The sequence below is a fragment of the Pholis gunnellus genome (genome assembly GCF_910591455.1).
Source record: "Pholis gunnellus genome assembly, chromosome: 2".
In the NCBI taxonomy this organism is placed as follows: domain Eukaryota; kingdom Metazoa; phylum Chordata; class Actinopteri; order Perciformes; family Pholidae; genus Pholis; species Pholis gunnellus.
Genome location: NC_136536.1, coordinates 9,571,585 through 9,593,836, shown reverse-complemented (window position 1 = coordinate 9,593,836; position 22,252 = coordinate 9,571,585). Strand labels below are relative to the sequence as shown.

General features: G+C 40.5%; 1 protein-coding gene across 1 annotated transcript; it reads left to right on the top strand.

Annotated features, from left to right (window-relative positions):
- Window positions 1-9,254: 9,254 nt before the first annotated feature.
- On the top strand, window positions 9,255-21,857 carry ptpn22 (protein tyrosine phosphatase non-receptor type 22). The gene is given in 27 exon segments (XM_079172172.1): window positions 9,255-9,399; window positions 9,402-9,508; window positions 11,791-11,899; window positions 12,515-12,591; window positions 12,711-12,806; window positions 12,902-12,940; window positions 13,776-13,847; window positions 14,074-14,133; window positions 14,441-14,583; window positions 15,677-15,743; window positions 15,857-15,934; window positions 16,121-16,207; window positions 16,647-17,139; window positions 17,242-17,328; window positions 17,458-17,535; window positions 17,730-17,801; window positions 17,906-18,042; window positions 18,398-18,425; window positions 18,597-18,692; window positions 18,815-18,892; window positions 18,977-19,110; window positions 19,290-19,317; window positions 20,296-20,358; window positions 20,621-20,724; window positions 20,813-20,843; window positions 20,932-21,012; window positions 21,097-21,857. Coding segments are annotated over 27 exon segments (2,577 nt in total). The 5' UTR covers window positions 9,255-9,329; the 3' UTR covers window positions 21,159-21,857.
- The last annotated feature ends 395 nt before the right edge of the window (window positions 21,858-22,252 follow it).

Genomic DNA, 22,252 nt, shown 5'->3' with positions numbered 1-22,252 from the left:
CGTTAAAATAGCGGAATCCCATGCAAGCCACCGGCCCACTGTTCCACCTTCTCTGCTCCTGGCTGCCTTTGTGCAGGCTCCACAGCACATGACCTCGGTGATCACCATGTACCAGCTGGACACATCACAGATGTGACGTACCTAAAGTACATATTATATTATTATTTTATATATATATATATATCAATTAATATATATATACATATGTGATGTATCCACATCACAGATGTGACGTACCTAAAGTACATATTATATTGTAGCGATCCTGTTACAGTTAGTAACCTGTTGCTGCTGTTACCTGTTCTGTGTCGGTAGCTAGCAAGGTCGTTAGACCGGAACCAACGAAGAAGAGTGTGTTGTTAGACTGAAAAGACGGATAATGTTGGCTGGAGCTGCTCGGCACTACTGTTACGGTTTGTGTTAGTAAACCTCTTGCAAGGACTTCACTCTGTCTCCGACTCGTAAGTGGAACATTACACTGGTGTCAGAAGTGACTTTGTGACGGACGTAGACATAACGCCAAATCCGTTCGTGAGCTAACTAGCTTCGTTCGTGAGCTAGCCAGTTAGCTTGCTTTTGGTCATGGATGGTGTCGGTAGGACGGTGAAGAAGGAAAGGAGAGACATGGAGGAGGAGGGAGCGTGCGGGTGGTCGGAGGACATGGCCAGAGAGTTCACAAGAGCGTCAAGTGAGGTGAGGGATCGCCTGAGAGAGTCTACTGTGAGGATGGCTAGAGGCGCTGGGATGGCTCCCTCATCAACGTTTCCCGCCGTTTCTCCGGACAATGGAAATAACAATGGCGGCACCCAGTAGCAGTCTCAACGGAGTTTTGCCTGTTTCTGAGATAAATAGTGCAGCTAATGGCTACTTCTTGCAGAACGAGGTGTTGTTCAGGAAATGGGTTCCCATGGATGAGACTTGTGGGAAAAATGATGTTTTCCAGATAGTGGTGCCAACTAAGTTTCGTCCTCTTGTCTTGGAAGTGGGAGAAACCGGAGCACCCGGAGAAAACCAGAGAGAGAGAGAGATACAGAGAGAGAGTGAGAGACACACATACATACAGACAGACAGACAGAAATAGAGAGACAGACATACAGAAAGAGAGAGACAGAGACAGAAATAGAGAGAAAGAAGGAGAGAGAGACAGACAGACATAAATAGAGAGAGAGAGAGAGGCAGAGAGAGAGAGAAAGACAGACAGACAGACAGACAGAGACAGATGCAGCATTCAAACAATTAATGTCGGAGAACCCAGAGAAAACCTGAAAAGTTAGCATCACCTACAGCACACCGACCCTGGCCCCTCGTCTACGGATTTTGGTGATGGTTTGACCCACAGCCGAGAAGAACCTGCCGATGCAACAGTCTTTCTTCATGACAGACGCTCTGTGGTTTACCTCAACAATGTATCTCAACGCATTTGCTCCGAGAATTGCCATCCCACGATCTACCTGAACAAGCATTGGCAGATCAACGTGAGGAACAGCCAGTGAATCCATTTGTAGTCGAATTTGGACACATCCAGTTATATTCATAGGCCTCCCGTCACATCCCACAGTTCCTGTTCCACGACTGTACAATTCATTAATAGGACGAATGCCGTTGGGCATATGTGTCAGTGCCCATTGGTGATCAATAAATGAATCGCGTGCTCCAGAATTGAACATTGCTTCCGTTTGGAAACCGTTCATTCGACATGGAATTTTATATTCTTTCACGATGTTCCTATGGGTGAACCATTCCCACATAGTTCGAGATCTGTACTCAAAAGCCAATTCATCAATGATGTTGATCCCAATTAGGGGTACGTGAATTTAGAAATCTTTATCTTTTAACACCTCTATTTCGATTTTATATTCCTTACTTTTTTAGTTACTTTACTTTTAAAGTTACTTTTTTAGTTACTTTACTTTTAAAGTTACTTTTTTAGTTACTTTACTTTTTTAGTTACTTTTAAAGTTACTTTACTTTTAAAGTTACTTTTTTAGTTACTTTACTTTTTTAGTTACTTTTAAAGTTACTTTACTTTTAAAGTTACTTTTTTAGTTACTTTACTTTTAGAGTTACTTTTTTAGTTACTTTACTTTTAAAGTTACTTTTTTAGTTACTTTTAAAGTTACTTTACTTTTAAAGTTACTTTTTTAGTTACTCTACTTTTAAAGTTACTTTTTTAGTTACTTTACTTTTAAAGTTACTTTTTTAGTTACTTTACTTTTTTAGTTACAAAATACTCAACTTCAGTGTATTCGTGTAATTAATCTTAACGTTACCGGACTTAAGGTGATATTTCAGGTTCACTACCTGTCTACCTGAGCTCACGTTGGTCCATTTATGTTCATGATATGAAGTATGAATCATCTGTAATCATCACAATCTCAGTAAGATATTATTCAACCTCTGAGGTTTGAATGTAAAGTTATTAAAAGTTACTTTAAGGCTTAACTACGGTCGGATGCAGGCAGCCGAGCTGCCGGTAATAGCGCAGCGGCTAACGTTAGCTTGTCAGTTACCAACGTCACGTAACTTAACGGAACATTTTAACACACGTGATGTTATACGATCTCTTATTTTGCTTCAACATTAGTATCGGTGATGTTATGTAAATACACTTAATCAGAGCGTTATGTGCTAATTAGCGGAGTTGCGAGTTACAGGTTATGAAGGGTTTAAAACTCCAGGCGGGGCGCTCTAGCACTCGCCTGTACAAAGGAATGAGAAAACTGTAACTCTGAAGGACACGCTTGGGCAACTATACACTGATATCAAATCTTGGAGTAAACTGCCAGCTGAGAACAGTACGTACCACAGCTTGAGATAGCAAAACGTAGACGTCACACTTTGGAGCCTGTTAGGCTTTCACAACATACACACACACTGAAGACGCATCGAGGAGGCTCCCGGACGTGAGCCAGTGCGAGCGGATATGCTCAGTGCTCCAACCAGGCCGTCGCTCTGCTAAAATCGATCCCGCCTGCAACTTGACTTTGACCAATAGGCTCCTCTAAGGAGAACCTACAAAACTTACCGCGCTGCCGTGTCCAGGCGCCTTTTCACGTTGCTCTCAATCGGAGAGGAACTGTTAGGACCGTGCACGTTTAACTGCTCGGCTAATATCTCTGTGATAAATAAAACTATTGCTTGAATCTAAGGAAACTCCTCGATCTCAATTTGTTAAGTTGTCTACACGACAGTGACATTCGAGTGAGATGAAACCCAATACTTACATTTAAAAGTGAATACTGCCGCTTCTCCAGCTCTCGCATCAGTCGCCGCCATGTTTGTTCAAATAAAATCTTCACCGGCACGCAATGCATCTCGGGATGTGCTGGGCCGCGAAGGATACATCAGATGTATCCTTCAAATCTGGGGTCTGAAGGCTGCATTCGTCGGCTGCATTCGAAGGAGTCTTCGACAAACATGAATTGGGACAGCCTAGTCGCCGCGCTGTGACGTAACCGGTCTACGAATGCAGCCTCCGAAGGATGCAGCCCCTGAATTGGGACATAGCTAGTGAGTCCTTGAGGGTTCAGGGTTTGAGGGTTTAGGGGGGACATTGGGATTTGGCCAATGCCACATTTTAGCAGCCTGTCAGCGACGTCGCACATGGACGCCGTGACGTGTGGAGAATTACAGTATTAAGAAGTAGAAGTAGTAGAATTTGTAGCACCCTTAGTGGTGAATAGAAGTGTCACAATAATAAAATGTAAAATATGTAAGAGTCACAAAATATTTACTGAAGAATGAATTATGTTTGTAATATGTTTACATGAAGGATATTATATGTTACAGTATATTGACATATTGAATGTATTGAAATCATGAATGCATAAACACTGGAGGATTTAAACACTGTAAAGAATAGCCATCAGGGAAAGTTAGGGAATTCAAGGCAAGGCTTTTCAGAGACATCAAAGGGGACACCAAAGGGGACATCAAAGGGGACACAGAGGTGCTGGACAAATGGCCAACAAAGGAGGAGGAGAACCGGAGACAACTGAAGTGAAGCAGACGCCCATAAAACAACAGAGAGGACTCCTGGGTAAGACCATGCGGTCCCAGGTCAGAGGTGATGTCACAAGGAGCCAGCCACTGAGATGAGCAACGGATCGATAGAGGTGGGGTCAGATCAATCGGAAACCAATCACTGACCCCGGATGACGGCCTTTATGTTTTGCGACAGCGTGGGACGCTTTCCCCCCATCAAAGAACATAAAAAGAATGTTTGAGAGAGAAAGTTTCAGTTCTCGGCAATATTCGTTTTTCAGCTAACTGACCAGGTCGGATCTGTGAGTGAAATTGCACGTGGACTCTGTTCTCGAGAACATTACCATGCATGGTGTATTTCAGATTGCATTTGTAAAACATTAGGTTGCAATTGAGTGCATCAGTTTGCATTGTTTACCTTCGTGGTTGCAGTTGTATCTGCTATCTTTTTATTAAATACTATTTTTGACTTTTAATTGGATCCAGTTCGTTTTTGATTAGTCTCCGTTGCTGGAAGTCAGCAGCGGTGAAAGTTTGCAGCCTACCTCCTCTTGTGAAGTTCCAGCCTCGACAGACGCCACACATTAGCAGCTTATCAGCGTTCAAGAATATATATTGTAGGCTCTTATGAAGGCAAATGACTGTCAAAATCCAAGAGCGCAAATGAGATCCATGCGCACGCGTATTTTACTTTGACAAGCGATTTTATATCACTCCGCGAGCAAACGTCCGTCTCGCGCGAGCAAAAGTCGCTTGAGAAGCCACCCGAGAACGCCCAAAAGGTCTCAATTCTGCTCTGAGGCTCTGTTCCAAATGTCGTAGAATGGACTTTTCATACAAAAATATTATTAATGCTTCATACCAAATTAACGAAGAGATTCTGTTCAACACTATCCTGCAAGCCAGTGTACACACTCCAAACACAATTCTACACAAACTCAAATAAGCAACTAAAAGAATGTCCACAATCACTCTTTTTTCGCCATTGCTGAGCCGACCACACACTCCGGTAGGCGCTAATAAGAAGAAGCTAAATGTTAACACGGAAAACCGAATAGCAGAAAACACGCCAATAACACACTGAATCCAAAAATATCTTCGCTATTTATCTAAGTGAAACCACCACAGAGCTGTGAGCAAACAAGCACCAGAACAACAAACCAGCTTCACCGCTAATATTTCTCCTTACCGTTGTGCTGTTTTGATGTAAACAAAGGCATATTTCTCCGGGTCCTACTGTTCTATCAACATCCTGTGGCGGCTCTGAACTGTTTCCTGAAGAAATTGGGATCAATCTAACGTAGGGTAACTAATATTTGACCTATTTCAGTTTTGGCCAATCGGTTTGATCCATGGGGGCGGATCACGGTTTTCGATTATTTGATTGGCTTAAAATTCTGTCAAACAACTCGAAGATGTCATACACTCCTCACACTCTTCCGGTTCAAATCTTATGTTCAACTACATCACGTAAAACTCAAATTCTGACAAAAATGAGCCATATTTTACAGGTTTTTATATAGCCAAAGCTCTCAAAATGATGCCAAACTGCTGTATTAGATATATTGAACACTATTAGTGATAAAAGAAGTGAAATGTATAGTTATATAGTATATAAAAGTCCAATAAAACAGCTATTTGTGCTACTTCCAAAATCAGAATTGATGTTGGCTGACCTCAGCTGACCTTGATTTCTCAGGCATACTTCACTTTATCAAAGCCCATTTGTTGGACTGCTGACATGTTGTGATATAATTTGGGAGAGTTTAGGCCATCTTGTGCATCCTTTCAAATCAATAAAAGTGCTTTTTAGGTTAAAAAAGTCAAACCTGAACATTTTCAATTTGAGCTGTGTGTAACATTCATCCAGCATTTACCAGTAACATATACAATGATATGTACACATCTTAACAAAGCTCACATTTATTTGTGTTATTATTCCATTTAAATTATTCAAATAGACCTTGTAGTTAGTGAGATAAGCCCCTTTGCGTAAGGGTAGGACATTTTCGAGCACGGCTAAAAATAGGCCTAGGGTTCAAGAGGTTTTAAGAGCTTTGTTCCTTTCTTTCACTGCTCTCCCACACTCATCTGTCCACCAGGGGACTGCCTTTCTTTTCATCCTTCCTTTACTTTTAGCAATTGTTGATTTGCTGCTTCCAGTATTGTAAATGTCATTTTTGTATCAATCTCCTCAATATCTTCATTTAATTTCTCGCTCACATATATATTCAAATAGGTGGTGAACTGCTGCTTTAACAATGATCTGGATTCTCTCTGTTTTGGATTTTACCTCCATTGTAGCATTTACTACCCCTGCTATGAAGGTGACTAGCTTTTTTAAGTCTATCATTATTTTTCCCTCATTTGACTGTTCTAGGACTGCTGTGGGTTGTTTTACTGTGTGGGTCAAGGACGGAATGTGCACCTCTACAAGTTTGGCTACCACACCCGGGTATAACTCGCTTCACTTGTGTCGTTACATTTCATTATTACTCTGCAAGTAAACATGAAAAAAGAGAAAGCAAAATGCCGCTATTGGCGCTTAATTGATTTGATATATATATTATATATATATATAATAATAATCACCGATGATGTGCATTCCCTCTGGCACCAGGGCCTGAGGATCCTCTTCCAATAGCCGTGCAACATCGGTGTTGCGAAATGCTCTGGCATCATGCCAACTACCAACTACATTGACATGACAGAAGCTCCGTTTACTGTTGGATGATGGAATAGAATTGTTTCCGGTTATAATAGGCTATGGGATTGTTGCAATGTTTCCAAGTTACTAATCAAGTTTAAATTATTAATAAAATTACCGGTACCGTGAAATGTTGTTAAACAGATATTTGCACAAAAAAACAGTCCCCTTAAATGCAGAATATATCCCATTTCTAATTTTCCAAAAGTCATCAATACATTAGTTTCTCTTTTAGAACTTTTAGAATAAATCAAAAAAGTATTAGTATTATTACTACAAGTTGTAAATCATAGTCCACTCACCATGAAAAAGCAAAATCAGACACAGTGTCCTCATTTTGATGTTTAAGGAGAGTGAGATCTTAACACTCAGGAAGCTGTAGAGGTGGACTATGGTGAACATAGCTTCCTGTTGGTTCATTGCGGGACATACTTTTGCGCGCTGTTATGTCCTGAACACACATGTGACACATTTGCCACATTTACCTCAGGTTGTTGTTGAAACCCCCCTTGAAACACTGGTTTCATAAGTAACTGAGAAAACTGCACTTTCAATATGGCAACACACATTTTAGTTTGACTTGTTCTTCCACATTTGAGATAGCCATTTAACTCAGTCACTTGTATTTAGACTGGGTTTCTACTATGTCACAAGCTGGCCAAAGGTCAGTGACAAAAACAGCAAAATAAACTTTAAACAAATGAAGTTAATTGTAAACTTAAGGTAAAATATCAATAATCATGTTTATCAGGTCAGTAATGAATACACCGTATGAAGGAGTGTAGTTTGTGATGGGTGCAAACAAAATATAAAACCTTCACCAAACCATGTTGGTGGGAGGAAGAGAGAGGAGAGACATCCGAGAAGAATCCAAACAGGCTGAGTCCCAATTTACTCAGATGTAGGCAGCTACATCCTTGGCTCCTGAGCCAGGAAAGTCAAATCAGACATACAGGCAACAGGCAATGGTTTTGCCTATAAAATCACACAAACCACTGTGTAAACCGAAACACCCAACATATCTATTTGGGTTAATCTACAACAAAGCCACTAGATGTCACCATACTACTGTTGTGCAACACCTGCTGGATCCAGCATGCAATTCATTATCGTCTGCATCATGTCAACTAAATTGCAGTTCGGCTGCCTCCTCTTACATGAACTGCATGTCAACTTCTCTGGTAAGCTGGTTTTCATTACGTATTCCTTATATCATTTTGTTACTGGTATTTTCATATTCATAGCATTATGCTAGCAGTAAGAAAATCTTATACAGTACAAATATGTTGAATTATTATAGTTGTTTATTTTACTTATCATACTCTAATCCAGCTTGCTATAAAGGGAAGCTTTGTACGCATGACTTAATGCCATTGTACCTTGAAACAGAGCTCCTCCCATTGCTGTTTAAAGCCTAGTCCTATGTAGTCAAATTAGAAACTGGTCAACCACTAGACAAATGACAGTAAGTTTTACAAGAAATGGCAGCGTTTACGTGATAGTACTTTGTCTAAAATACTGTGCAGCGGTTTACCAAAACAAATGTCTACTGTGGACAAACAATAAATGAAGACCTAGAGTCGGGTTGGCCAAACCTTTTTGACCGTTAGCCATATACAGATGTACATGTGACATAGAAAATGTATTTTCTATCAAAATAACTACTACACCATTTGCTGTTCGACTTCACAGTAGTGTATTGGTGTGGCCACATTACAGAAAGTGTTTCTGTATCTGCTGCTCTTAAATGTCATTTAAATGAATCAAATGCTTTTAAAATCTAATAGAGTGCATGGCCCAAGGTTTCGATGTTATGTCTAAATCTGTAATTAAGTAAAGTTATAACAGACAAAAAGGTCCAATTATTGGTTTCTGTTCATGGCCTAAAGGCCCACTTAAAACATTGCGATGCAAATGTAAGATGTAAACCTATAAGTGCAATATTAAGATGTAACAAATAGAACAGGCAGGAATGCCAAGAGGTTAAGACAGATATAATTACACAATTTTAGTCGACATCTAGTGTATAAACTAGAATGTGCAATGTACATACAGTGCAGACCATTTTTTAAGAAGAGCAGCGGGCTGCAGTTGGCCCACGGACCATAGTTTAGGCCACCCCAGACCTAGAAAATGAAGTGCATTGCTGCCAATTGCTGGCTCAGAACATCAGGATTTTCTGGATCCTCATGCAGACTCTCTCTTAAACCACACCCTCTGCCTCCATCCCTGCCCACATCCCTCCTCCACCCCTCTTGTGCTTCTGGAATGTTGTCCAACAGGCTAGACTGCCTGCATTGCACTCTCACATCGGGTAGTGACAGTTGTTTGTGATTGTTCGTTTTGCAAAAATGTATGTCCCACTCTGTTTGTCTGTGTGTGTGTTTCCTCTTCTAGTCCTGCTGTCATGCAATCAAACACCCGGGTGACTTTAGGACCCAGTGAGAGACACCCAGGGGGCGCGGCAATATTTTTAATCTGACCACAGAACCTGTTAGTTTACTCTTGCTTCCTCAAAGACAGTTCACACGTTCCCTCACAGTAGTTCCTTGATGTGACAGTTGCAATAGAGAAGTGCTCTGTACAGCAGCAACAGAAGCGCCACAGCCCTGAACCCAAGCCTTGGCGACCCTAATCCATGAGCCCTGGACGAGGACCTTTGAGTCCTGACATGCCTGTGAAAGGTGCCCTATCCCAGGGAGTGTGCAACCAGCCATGGAGCAGCAGGCCTGGATACTGAGGAACTTCCTGGTCCAGCTGGAGAGACAGGAGGCTGTGGACGAGCAGGCGCCTAATGGCATTGCTGGGGAGTTTACGGTGAGTCAGCGGTTTTGTTTCTTTGGTTGAGGTAGCCCACTGTTGTGAAATGTATAGATGAAGCCTCCGTACAGTAGACTTATTCAATTCGTCGCTCTCGTTGTCACATCACCAGTAGCCATGTCATAATAGCTATGTTTAGAGCTACTGAATGAACTGAAAGTAAGTACAGCGAGAGGGAAAGTTCATAGTTTTACAGAGTTCCAAAATTTCACAAAAGCGTCTTGTTCAGGGAAGTAACGCGCTGCTATTGTCACGCCACATTTGTGCTTCCTCTTTGCACTGATGCTTGTCATTGGAGGCGCATGGACAAGAAGGACCCATAAGCAAATGCATTATAACATTAAACAACGAACAAAGATTCAGTTAGTCTAATCATTTGTTCATGTATGAACAAGTCTTACATATAAGAATGCGTGAACCTTCACACAGAAGCACATATATATATATATATATATATATGCAAAAAAAAAACTCTTCATCAGAAGTGGAAGGATGACATCATCAGAGGGCTGCTGCCATGGTGATGAGTGACATGCCAGTGCCTGAGGACAGCCCCCTGTGCTTCACAGGCTGCTCCCAGCCCGACCACTCTGAAGGAAGGGTTCTATTGCATCACTTCCTTTAAGAACAAAGTGCACTCTGTAGTGTTAGCAGCACAGATGGTCTGCAAGGCCTTTAGCAGACTGTTTGGAACTGGTAGAATTGGCCTCTAAACAAAAAGACCAGTGTCTCAACAAATCCTGTAAGCCTGGACGAGCCATGACTTTAATTTGAGTGTCAGACCTTTCGCACAGTAAATTCTGGATGGAAATCCTCTCAGTTTGTAAGCCATCGTGTCAGTTTCTAGTAAAGTGAGTCACAGATTCTGGTCATCCGGGGTTGAATCACAAAAAACTGACCATTGTGCGTTTGGTCACGTGTAACATGCCTGCTATTTGGCCCCTCTTTTTCTTGACTCTCCTGTACGACTATGAAAATACTGCAAAAAAAGGCATGAATTATTTTAATTATACAACCGCACCACAGCTATTATAGATTTGTGTCAGAGCAGTAAGATGGTTCCTAAGTTAAGCATCGTAAGGCACACAACCACCAATACGACAAAAAACAATATACTATATATATATATTTTTTTGTTCAATAGAAAACATGAATTCATTAATTTGCCCAGATATGCTGTCACTCATAAAACAGCATTGATGAGTTATTTTTGTTTCGCTAATCAAAAGTTGGGTAAACATAATTTAGTTGTGTTTACTGTATACTTGACTTTATCCGGTCATATAATCCCTCAACATAAGCCAACGCACGTTACATGTTACATTATATTTCATTAGAGAAACAGTTTTCTCCCATTTGCAACTGTTATGTTTAGTCAATGAGCAGTACAGCTTATTACTATATTTCTGTGGAATCCAAAATCATGATGGTGTGAAATAGAACAGACATCAAACAAGATACACTCTAAAAAGACAACAGCTTATTAGGTACATAATACTAGGAACATTTTTATAATGCAAGGCAATCTAATACATAGTCTCAACAAGATAGAAAATTGAGCTTCATAAAGTTAGTATTTTACCCACCAGAGCCACATTCTAAACACAACTTCATTTATCCATTTACCGTAATATATATATAATAGGTCATTGACTGACATTGTTTTTGCACGGATGAATTACAATCAGTGTTATAATACATTACAATGGGATTATAAGTCACTATAGGCGGTCATTGTTTGTGTTAAATCTTTTCAAGAACATTACACTAAACGTTGTCAAATTATCTTATTTGTTTAACAGGTCATAAAAGAAATTCAGTTGACAAAACGTTTTGATGATTAACAACTGAATGATAGACACTTATAGCGACTTATAACCAGGTTATCATGTATTGTATCAACCTATACATCAGGAATGTCATTACTTCACTTAGAGCACCCAACAACCACTTAGAGTAACTTATAATCACATTACAATGCATTAAAAGATGATTGTTATGTATTACAACTATGGGAATTATAATACACTATGATCCTTGAAGTGTAAAGTATTATGATACTTGACTTTATAAGTCATTATACCATGCTTTATAATGTGTTATAACTATTGTTATAAAGCTGTATGTATATGTATGACACTGCTATAGGCAGATTAAAACGCAATTATAAGTATGTTAACAATGCATTATCGGTTACCAAAAAGTTCTCTGACATTGTGCATTATGACTAAAATGCAATGTAATTGAATGTAGGATTCTATATCTTTCCTGTTTTTCAGAGGTTGAAAAACCAGTCGATTAAGTACCGCACTGACAAGACCTACCCCACCAAGACAGCAGAAAAGCAAGAGAACAACAAGAAGAACCGATACAAAGACATTGTTCCCTGTAAGCTTTGCTCAAGGCAGATTTATGAACATAGCGGTTTGCCATTTATACCTCTGCATAATCTGCATCAGGGCAGTTCAGATAAGATATGACTAGGACTCTAAATATATGGAGGTCAAAAAGTCATTTTACCACCATATATTTACGCATCTGGCACATTAATGCTGAAAATGTGTGTAGATTGATCAGAGAATCATATGGCTTGCAGTATAAGTGACATTTAGATGCAAATATATAAAAACTATGATATGGCATGGTATGCAAATTATGTCCTAAATTAATTTATATGTGTATGATGACCTGGAATTACGCAAGGTGATATTGATGAGCTAAAATGTAATAAATAATTACCTTGTGTTTTTCTAGGTTAATGTGACTCATTATTTTTGACATCATATCTGATTTATTTTATAAAAAAATTGTATTTTTTTCTAATATTTATAACCATTGGACGATGTGGAATATGTCCATCAAGAAAAACGTAAAAATCCTAATCATATTTTTCTCTAATTCTCTATATTCTTGTTTTGCCATAAGGTTGTGAAGTACAGCGCTGTCACATACTCCTTAGTTGTGTGACGTTGATCTTGTAACTACATATTCATCTCCTTTTAGTTGACCACACCAGAGTAAAGCTCACTCTCACCACAGCTAAAAATGACAGCGAATACATCAACGCCAGTTTCATCAAGGTAAATTAACAGTGTCTTTATAATATTCCTATAAATTGCATTTGTGCATTTATGTAACTAATAAGGTTTAAGCAAATGTTACGAACATCTCTTGACTATAAGTTGTGTTTTGTCTCCAGGGAGCGTCAGGCTCTAGTGCCTACATTGCTACTCAGGGTCCTCTGTCTCACACAGTACTGGACTTCTTGAGGATGCTTTGGGAGTACAACGTCACGGTATGACCCGGCCTGTCGTCTGTGGACACATAGTGTTGCTCTCAAAACTAGGTGCTTGGTTACATAAACTGACCCTTTGAATTCCTTGGCTATAGGTTGTGATAATGGCCTGTCGAGAATTTGAGATGGGAAAGGTAACATCATTTTTTTTATCCACATTCCACTTTTCATCAAAAGACTGTGTTCCATTTGCTTTCCATTTGGTTTTGAAAACCAGAATGCAAGGCCATCCACCATATTCATACACTAGCCGTTCTGCTGTGACCTCACGTTCAAGGTGGGAGGAAACCTTCCTGTATGAGAAACTAGTCTAAGCTAAATGACACTATTTAAAATCATCCCGCTGAACACTAGTCCGCTTTTAGCTTCGTGGCGGTGACCTGAAGCCACTATGTGGTGTCCACTGCCAGAAGCTCGTTATGGAGACGGTATAACGGCCTACATCTTTACATTGACAATTCTGGGTGCGTGTGCGTTGTTTAAATTAAGCTTTGATCCGTCCCAGGCTTTGTACCATTCAACCATCTGCATTCTAATGACTCTGCTAAACTCCTGACCTCAACTACGCATTCGTATGTGCTCCACAGTTTGCAGGAGCTCCCCCGGTCATGCTGACCTAGCAGCGTATGCACAAAGGGCATCTTGTTCCTTTGGGACACAGCGCGGGCGACACTGTTACAGGCCTCTTCGTGAACTTACACGATTTTATGAGCGTGAAGTACATGCAAAGCGTGACTATTCATAGCTTCATGAATGTGCGCCTGTGAAGATACATGAACTAATTCTAACCCAAAGGAATATGATTGCAGGATTATAAAGAAACGTGAACAAACACATGAACTAAACTTTAAGCAAGGAATATAATTGTACACGCATACAAAGCCATGTCTGTTGTGTTTTTAAAACTGTTTAAAACTGTGTGAAATGTAAAACTGTGTGAACACTGTGCTTTCTGTACTCTTATTGTAGAAAAAGTGTGAGCGCTACTGGCCACAGAAACAAGAGCAGCCATTTTTGTGTGAGCCTTTCACAGTTTACTGTGTGAGTATTTGCTTCATTCTCGTAGTCACACTTCCTACTTTGACGGGTTTCTGTGGAAGTGTTCCGTAACATGTTGCCATAGTAATCTCACACTATCTTCATACAACATCTGTGTCATACAACAAATGATAATGCTATTATTAATAAAATACAAAAAAATGATCCTCCTTTTTTAAACAGCAAGAATAAATATTGACCTTGAAGATGCATTGCTGACTTCTTACAGGATTCTGAGGAAACCAAAGGAGATTATCTGACAAGGATGTTGAGGGTGACTTATCGCAACGTAAGTAGTGTTTATACTGTACCCTGACTGTAAGAATAACGGTTATTCTCCTGAGACAAGCAAGAGATTATCAGATTCATTTGTTGTTAGCTGCAAAGACAAGCGGAAGTTGTTGAAATGACCCATGTAGTCATATTTGACATCTTTGAGGAAGGATCTACGGTACTAACGTTTACTGAAATAATTTATGTAAATATTTAGCTTTCACAATGACACAGTTGCAAAAAAACACGTAAAAATGTTTTGTGCTTTGTAAAGAAGCTTATATTGTTGTCTACAATGTCGGCAATGCCTTTATTTTTTCCAGTGTAGCCGAACTTTGAAACAGCTGCACTATTTCAACTGGCCAGATCACGGTGTGCCAGACTCCATCCCTCCCATTCTGGACATGTTGCAGGAGATGCGATCCTATCAGGCCCATGACGATGTCCCGTTTTGCATCCACTGCAGGTCAGCCTTCTCTATGGAATCCAATTCTAATTAATCTCCTTTTCAGTCATCTGTGTCTGCCTCTACACTCTTAAGACGTATGGAGAGGCAACCTTTTCATTTTATGGACCAAAACAGCATTAAATCAATATTGAACAACTTGTAAAAATGTCCTAAACAAAAACATTTTAAGACTTAAGAGCAGTTACTGATGGGCAGGGCTTGTTTTATTGCAGGCAAACAGTGATCACACTTTTAGTTCTCATAGAGTAGTTACTATGGGAACGTATTTCCTGTGGGCAGAATGTATATGTCCCCTACTTCAGGCCTTAGAGGTTAGGCACCTCCTCCCTTTTCTTTGAAACAGGAATTGTGTGTAGGCGGGTAGCCAACGGCCCACTAGGTTTTAAAGTGTATGTGTGCATTTCCCCTCACTTTTTCCAGCCCTTACACTTTAACTGATTTAAAACCCACATCCACCTTTTTACTGAAACTTACACAACTCAAGAGTCTTGTGACTTGTATCAATCCACACAAGCATCTGCATGTGTGTGTTCTGTGCTGTGCTTAGTTATACAGCTGCAGTGTGAGGCCTTATGATAAATAGTCCTTTTGGTGAATCAGTGCAAAACAGAGCTGTTAGATATGCAATACTTTGTTTAATAGGATATAAACTGAAGTTGATTTTGCATATGTATGACGTCCACATTTTAAACATTCAAAATAGTCAGTTACGAATTGTATACATAAATATAAGTTATTTTAAAGTTTTGTTTTCTTTGTGACGACTAATTAGCTAATTTTGCTGTATATTTTGAGTAGTTATTGATATAAATACCGGAAACAAATGCGATCTGAAAAAGTGCCCACACCTTTTGAGGATGATGTGTCAGAAATGGAATGTTGAGTAAGTGGCTGATGCAACCTACATACCAGGAGATCACCCCACTTCTGAGTGATGTCGTTACTAGACAGCTGTCAAAAGTGCAAAACGGGATTTTGTTCCTCAACAGCCACAGGATAAAGAACGTAACATCACAAATGTTTGACTTACCAATTTGAGGGTCCTGAGCTGAGTGGTTAAAATGTGACTCTTTGCTGCTGTTTTTTGCAGTGCTGGCTGTGGTAGAACAGGTGTCCTGTGTGTCATTGATTATACCTGGAACCTCCTGAAGAAACAGGTGAGAAATACCTGCAGTTCCTCAATACATTTTGCACATTATCTATCTAAAGTAAGATTCATTTAACAGTAAAGATTCAAGCTGGATTGTGCTGTTTGTGTGCTTGTTTTTAGATGATCACTCCAGATTTCAATATCTATGACTTGGTTCAAAATATGAGAACCCAGAGGCCCTCGGTGGTTCAAACCAAGGTAGTTGCATTTTCTTTTTTTGAAACAAAGAATCACTTGTAACAAATCTTCTAACAGGCAGAACCAGACTTCAGGACATTCTTTACGTCAGTTGCTTCCTCCTATCAAAGATCTTTTGATGATTTGTGCGTCATGCCTCGGGGCTGTGTCACCTAACAGAGCAGGTTTTTTGTTGTTTAACCTCAGGAACAATATGAGCTGGTGTACAGAACCATCAAGTTGCTGTTTGAAAGATATCTGCAGTCTTTGGAGGCACAGACCTGCAGAAATGAGGTGAGAGATCAAGAACACTTCCTTGTCAATGAGCCAGATGTAAAAATACAATGGAAATATATAATACTGGCTCCACCACCGCCAATCGACAAGCACAATCATCCCGATCAGCAAGGCAGAAACAGCAGCTGTGGCAGGCCCCTCTTGTGGTTTCAGTCGCACTGATGCAGAATGCAGTCACGTGATCTGATAGGAAAGTCAGTCATTTGCAGACAAATAAACTATGCAGGTTGTGTCAATAAGACTAGCGCTTTACTTGAAGCTAAACACAAGTAGTTAGTGATTTGTTCAAAGTGTAAGACCTCTGCATAACATTGCATACTCCATAATACGACGTGTACATTATCTGCCGAGCATGAATGCATGCGCATGCACATTGTCTTTATTTATCAAAAGCTGTTGCTGCTGCTGTGACTCACTCATCTGTTAAACTGGCCAGGTGACAACGGTCCCATCTTCCATCACGACTGACACTGAAAGCGCGCTCTCTGACCTGAGTGAGGAGTTGGATTTGCGGCCACAATTCCAGCACCTTCTTGATGAGGAGAGGGATGTTTTGCAACAGTACCACACTCCCTTGCCTTCCGCTTCAGAAAACCACATTGCCTTGAGAGCCAAGGACTTGCCGAGGGACCAGGGACCTCAGACCCCCGTAACACAGGCGCATACCAGCCAGAGAGCCCCTGCTGAAGAGGAGAGGATAAAGGAAAGCGATGACATACCATCACTGAACCCTCCACCGGCTGTGGCAGCAGCCATTTGTCTGATGGTGGAAGACCCTTACTTTGACACACCAATGAGCTTCCCTTCATCAGAGGAAGCACCAACGGACTTGACTAAAGACGGCAAACAATGGACAGTTAGCCCCATCTTCAGCACGCCCTCCCTGTGTCTGAATGGCCAGACTCTGGAGCTTAACTCTCCTGCCTCAGGTAAATGGTCATATTTGTGCATGTTAGTCCGGACTACAGAGACAACAGGGTAGTGGAATTCAGTGTTGTAGATATTTGCATTAACTGATGTGCATTTTGCAGGTACTGTTGAAGTTCGTAGAGATGAGGAGGTACCTCCTCCCCTACCTCAACGAACCCCTGAATCCTATGTAATAGCTGTGGATGCAGGTTGGTGTTCTCAGGGTAGATTAAAAACAACATCTGGAATATAAATCATTAGTTTCTTTGAAGCTTACTCTGTGCATATATCCTGGACTTTAGAGGATGCGACATATAACATGTTTTTTTGTTTTTCAGAGCACCCAGATCCCTGTGAAAGGTTAATGCTCATCATTCCACCCAATGCTGCTGCTGAGGCTGTTAGGGAGTTGGGAGGTGAGAAAATATCTGAAACTCCTAAATATGTTCTATGGCGCACTCAATTATGCTTTTCTTTCTAGTGCCTCATCTCTGAAGATGACTGATCCCATTATTTGTAATGCAATTGTTTTGTTTAAACGTGGAGTGACTCTTTAATGTTGAAATGCGGAGTAAAATATCCAAAAACAAACTATGATATATTTTTCCAGGCAGCCCCCCCTCCCCTGTCCCCCCACTCCCCGAGAGAACCCCGGAATCATTCGAGTTGCCCCTTGATCAAGGTGACTTCATAATATCATAAATCACAATCAACAGTAATAATGCTGAATATAAGTTTAACTTCAAAATGTAATAGTTAAATTGATTATTCTTGGTTATCTTTCAGCTCCTGTGAAGCTGAAGTCGGAGGTCAAGCCGGCAGTGAAGCTGAACAGAATAGGAATGTCTTCAGAATGGTCCGGTGACTCAAAGCCAGCTGCCCCTGCATCTCAGAGTGAGACGAAACCCTGGGCGAGGAGTAAGGTAAGAATAAAGTCTCTTCGTCGGAAAGTGTGACTTTCCGTAAGTGAGTGCCATGAGGGTTTGTGAGATGATGAGTTAAGCATATTTACATTATTTGAGCACTTAATGAAGTCAGCATCTGTTTGACAGACACCTTGGCCAATGGAGAATGTGGACGATACATGTGTCACCCAAACCATAAATTGTAAAGCGGTGGCTCAAATAAAAGGAGATTCAAACCTCTTTCACTACCCTGAAGTTTACACTTGAACTGATGGGTTTCTGAAATCATCCTGTATAAATAATGTGATATTTAAATATTGCGAGCATTTAAAATGTCACTTATGTAACAGCAACATACTTCTCTTTCTTCTAGAGTCTGAGAGCAAAAACGACCTTCACAGGTAAGATATTTATTACACGCAGGGCAAAAATGTATACGCACGGGCTCAAAATAAAGCCACCTGACAAATTATTGAGAGGGATTCAACATTTCACATTATATCTGCCAAGTTAATATGAAATTAATTCACGTTTCTTTTGATTTAAATAGTATTTTCTTGTGATATCTCCAGTTCCAGTAACACATCCTGATCTTGCATCTACAACTTCAAACCTCCACCCTGACTGTCCACCTCAGGAGCCACTGACTCCTCCGCTGCTTCCTCAAAGTGAGCTCACCACACTGAATAACAAATCCGCAAACATTACTGTCTATGTTATAACATACAAACCCACACAAAAAGAAAATAAAGGAATTCCTTGTTATTTAACAAGAAGTCTTTTATCTTAGGTTGTGCAGCTGAGGAGAGCCTGACTCCTCCACTTCCTGACAGAACCCCTGAGTCCTTCATCCTCACCACAGAAGAGAGTGTGTATATCATTGCAACAGAGAGACACAATTTAGCTCATGCTGCAGTACTTGTTGTCTAAGTGACGTGCTCTTTTCCAACAGTTCACGAGAAAACCGCACTCTGCCCGCATCCCGTAGAAGCAGCATGGCCCTTACCGAGGGTAGGCTTCTCATCTGAGTGGGATGGCACCGCTCAGCCTAAGAAATTCCTCGACGTTGTTATGAGCCGGAGCAAGGTAATGACTGTCATATAAGTCAGAAACTGGGGGTTACAGTTGCTTGTCAGCACACTAAATAGTGACACGCACCGAGTCATTTTCCTGTACTAATCGCAGTGCTTTTCCATTCAGTAATCAACATCATAAGTTTCCATTTTATAATACATTAACATATTTGCTTTCATTCCCCCCCCCAGAGTGTTCGAGCTAAAAGTTCCAGACAAGGTAAGCTATTCCTATGAATTCCTCTTGTGCTCTCATTCGACCTGACCTGGCAGGTAAAAGACAGCGCTTGTTGGCGTAGTTATGTTGTTAAAGAGTACTGGGAGCTGGCTGATGATGCTTCATCATGTCATTGTAATGACAATTTTGATTTGTAGCGTGTCACACCCGTCACTTGTGGCTGCATGTCACTGGCTTCTATTGAAAACGATTCGTAGCCTGTTGCTGTGTCGCCGGTACTGTGAACACAGCATTAAAGGGGAACACAACCTAAAATAAGAATTATCACATGTTATTTTCATGTCCTAGAAAAGTTCAATCAATATTTGTGAACAGGCATTTAGGCATTGTAATTATCTCAAATGGCTTGAAAAATAGTGCATATAGCTGCAGTAACTGGGGCCGGGGCTTCCTCACCCCCCTCTTTTTTGTCTACCCAAATGAGTTTTAAGATGTTGTGGTGTACTCAGTTCTGAAACAGAACATTCCCCTGGGTGCTCTCAGTGTCGTCTATAACATCTGTCCCAATGCGTTGTCTATGAAGCAGTTCCAGACTATACGTACTGTATGACATCACCCATCTGAGTATCAGCACTCTAGTTCAGGGATTTTGGAGAGAGTTGTTCATGTTTACGAACATTTTTGTACCATCTTAGACCACAGGAATAATCTTGAATTTTGAAAATGGTCGCACTTCCCCTTTAACAGCAGCAGGGCGGTGTATGTGGGTTCGACTCAATATAAAGTGCTCATGTTCATCACAATGACAGAAATATGTCTCAGCTTTTAGACAACAATGGAGGTTTATTCTATTATAATTTGGGAACACAGATAATACTGAGTGGGATCCATTCATTTGTTAGTTTTGGAGAGATGAGAGCTTGACTGGTAAAATGCCATGTTAGTTGCTGTCTTGTTCATGATCAATCTAAAACATTGTGTCTGTATGAGGGACTGTTTATCATTGTGTTTCCACTGCAGAGCCCCTGACTGCGGTTCGGCAGCTTGCTCCACCTCCTGTGGTCGTGGCTGGAGCAGGAAGTGGTGAGTTGCTTCAGACATTAGAGGGGCTGAACACTACACCGTAGCCTCTTTCACACACACACACACACACTCGTATTATTAGACACATATTTACTTGTTAATAGATAAACGTCTGTCATATAAAACAGTTGTTCAAGGATCGACAACACAGGGGGGTCTTTCTCACAAATCCAGTATGTAGCGAGTGCATGGGGGTCGCCATCGGGGCAGTTTCAAAATGCAGCAAATCATTTCATTTACTTTCTGTTTCTGTGTTCTTTAGCGCAAGCGGGGCAGCACGATGTGAACCGCAGGCCCTCCCTGAACACTGAGACGTCAGGAAACAAATCAGACAAAAGCAATGAGAAGGGCATATCTCGAACAAGGGTAAGACAAGAGCTACACGCAGCTGGTTCAAAAGGAACATTCTTAGATGTAGACAATTACAGCTATGTTTTTGTTTCCTCTGTCCCAGAGTCTGAAGTTTTTTAGACACAAACAAAAACGTAAGTGTTTATTTAACGGTCAGCTCAATAAATGATCTGATGTTTATAAGAAAAGTAGGATTAACACGTTTTAAAACTATATTTTCAGCTAAAACTGACCCTCCACCGCCTGCCACTCAACCTGGAACACAACCTCCAGCACATGCTTCATCTTCAATGTTCAAATTTGGTAGGATATGATGATATTATTAACAATAAAGATATTATACAACGTTGCATACAATTTTTGTGACACCATCTCCACCTTCCACAGGATTTGGGAACCGTTTTGGAAAGCCAAAAGGCCCGAGGGGTTATCCAGAGACCTGGGTTTGATATTTAGAGTCAGCCATCTCTAAACATCCAACCTGGACCTGTTCTTGTAATGACGATCAACATAATCCATTGCACCGCTAAAGGACTCGTATACAGTGGAGCTGAAACGCACTGAAGGAAGCTTCTCTTTGTCTCGCACAGCACAGCAGCACCCTCAGCAGCAGAGAACAGGAAGTACCTTGTTACCAGCTCTGATGCACTTTGTACAGTAAATCAACTGAGGTTGATTTTTAATCTGTGAGCATCGCTGACTGAACACCACGGACAGCAAACAATGACTTTAACGTTGACTCAAAAAACTCAGGCTCTAGAATAATTAGCTTGGGCAGTTCTGCAGTGAGAAGTTTGACACTTCTTGTTTTAATGCTTAAAGCAACGCTGTTGTACTAAAACGGATTTTGTTACGTGTGTGCATTTGTGCTTTTGGAATGAAATGTGAAAACCGGTATAACTTTGCATCTAGTTCATCAGCACATCACTTTTTCTATTATAAAGACAAAAAAACTAAACATCGTTCAGTGTACAATGTGTGTCATTTAGTTTTTCTGTCATAATTAACACATCCATCTTTAGTTCATGAATGAATTTTAAAGCATCGTCAACATGTCAAAAGGTACAGTGAATGTGATGTATATGATGTACCTATACAGTTAAACCGTGTTACACACAAAATTATTTATTAAAAATATATAGAAAGTCTCTGCAGTTTGTTTTTCCCTTTTTAACATATTGGCATCAGATCTCTACTGTCTGTAACTGATCACCCAGGAAACACTGATTCAAAATGCCTCAGTACAAACATTAACAACATCAATCACTGGTGCTAGAACACAGCGTCACAACAGGTACAAAGGTATTGTAACTTATTTCTACATTGAGCTAGTAAGTCAAGACAAACACATTTCTGACAAACCAAAACAATAGCTGAACAGGATCTCGTAGGCATGACACTATGACTTAGTAATTGTCTCTTTCAGGAAACGTTCAGATAAAAAGCGTCACGTGAGCAATATTTGTAATAAATTTAAAAAAAACACAAAAAAGATGCACTATGGCTGCTTGGACAATCCCCATTTTACCATTCTACTCATCAA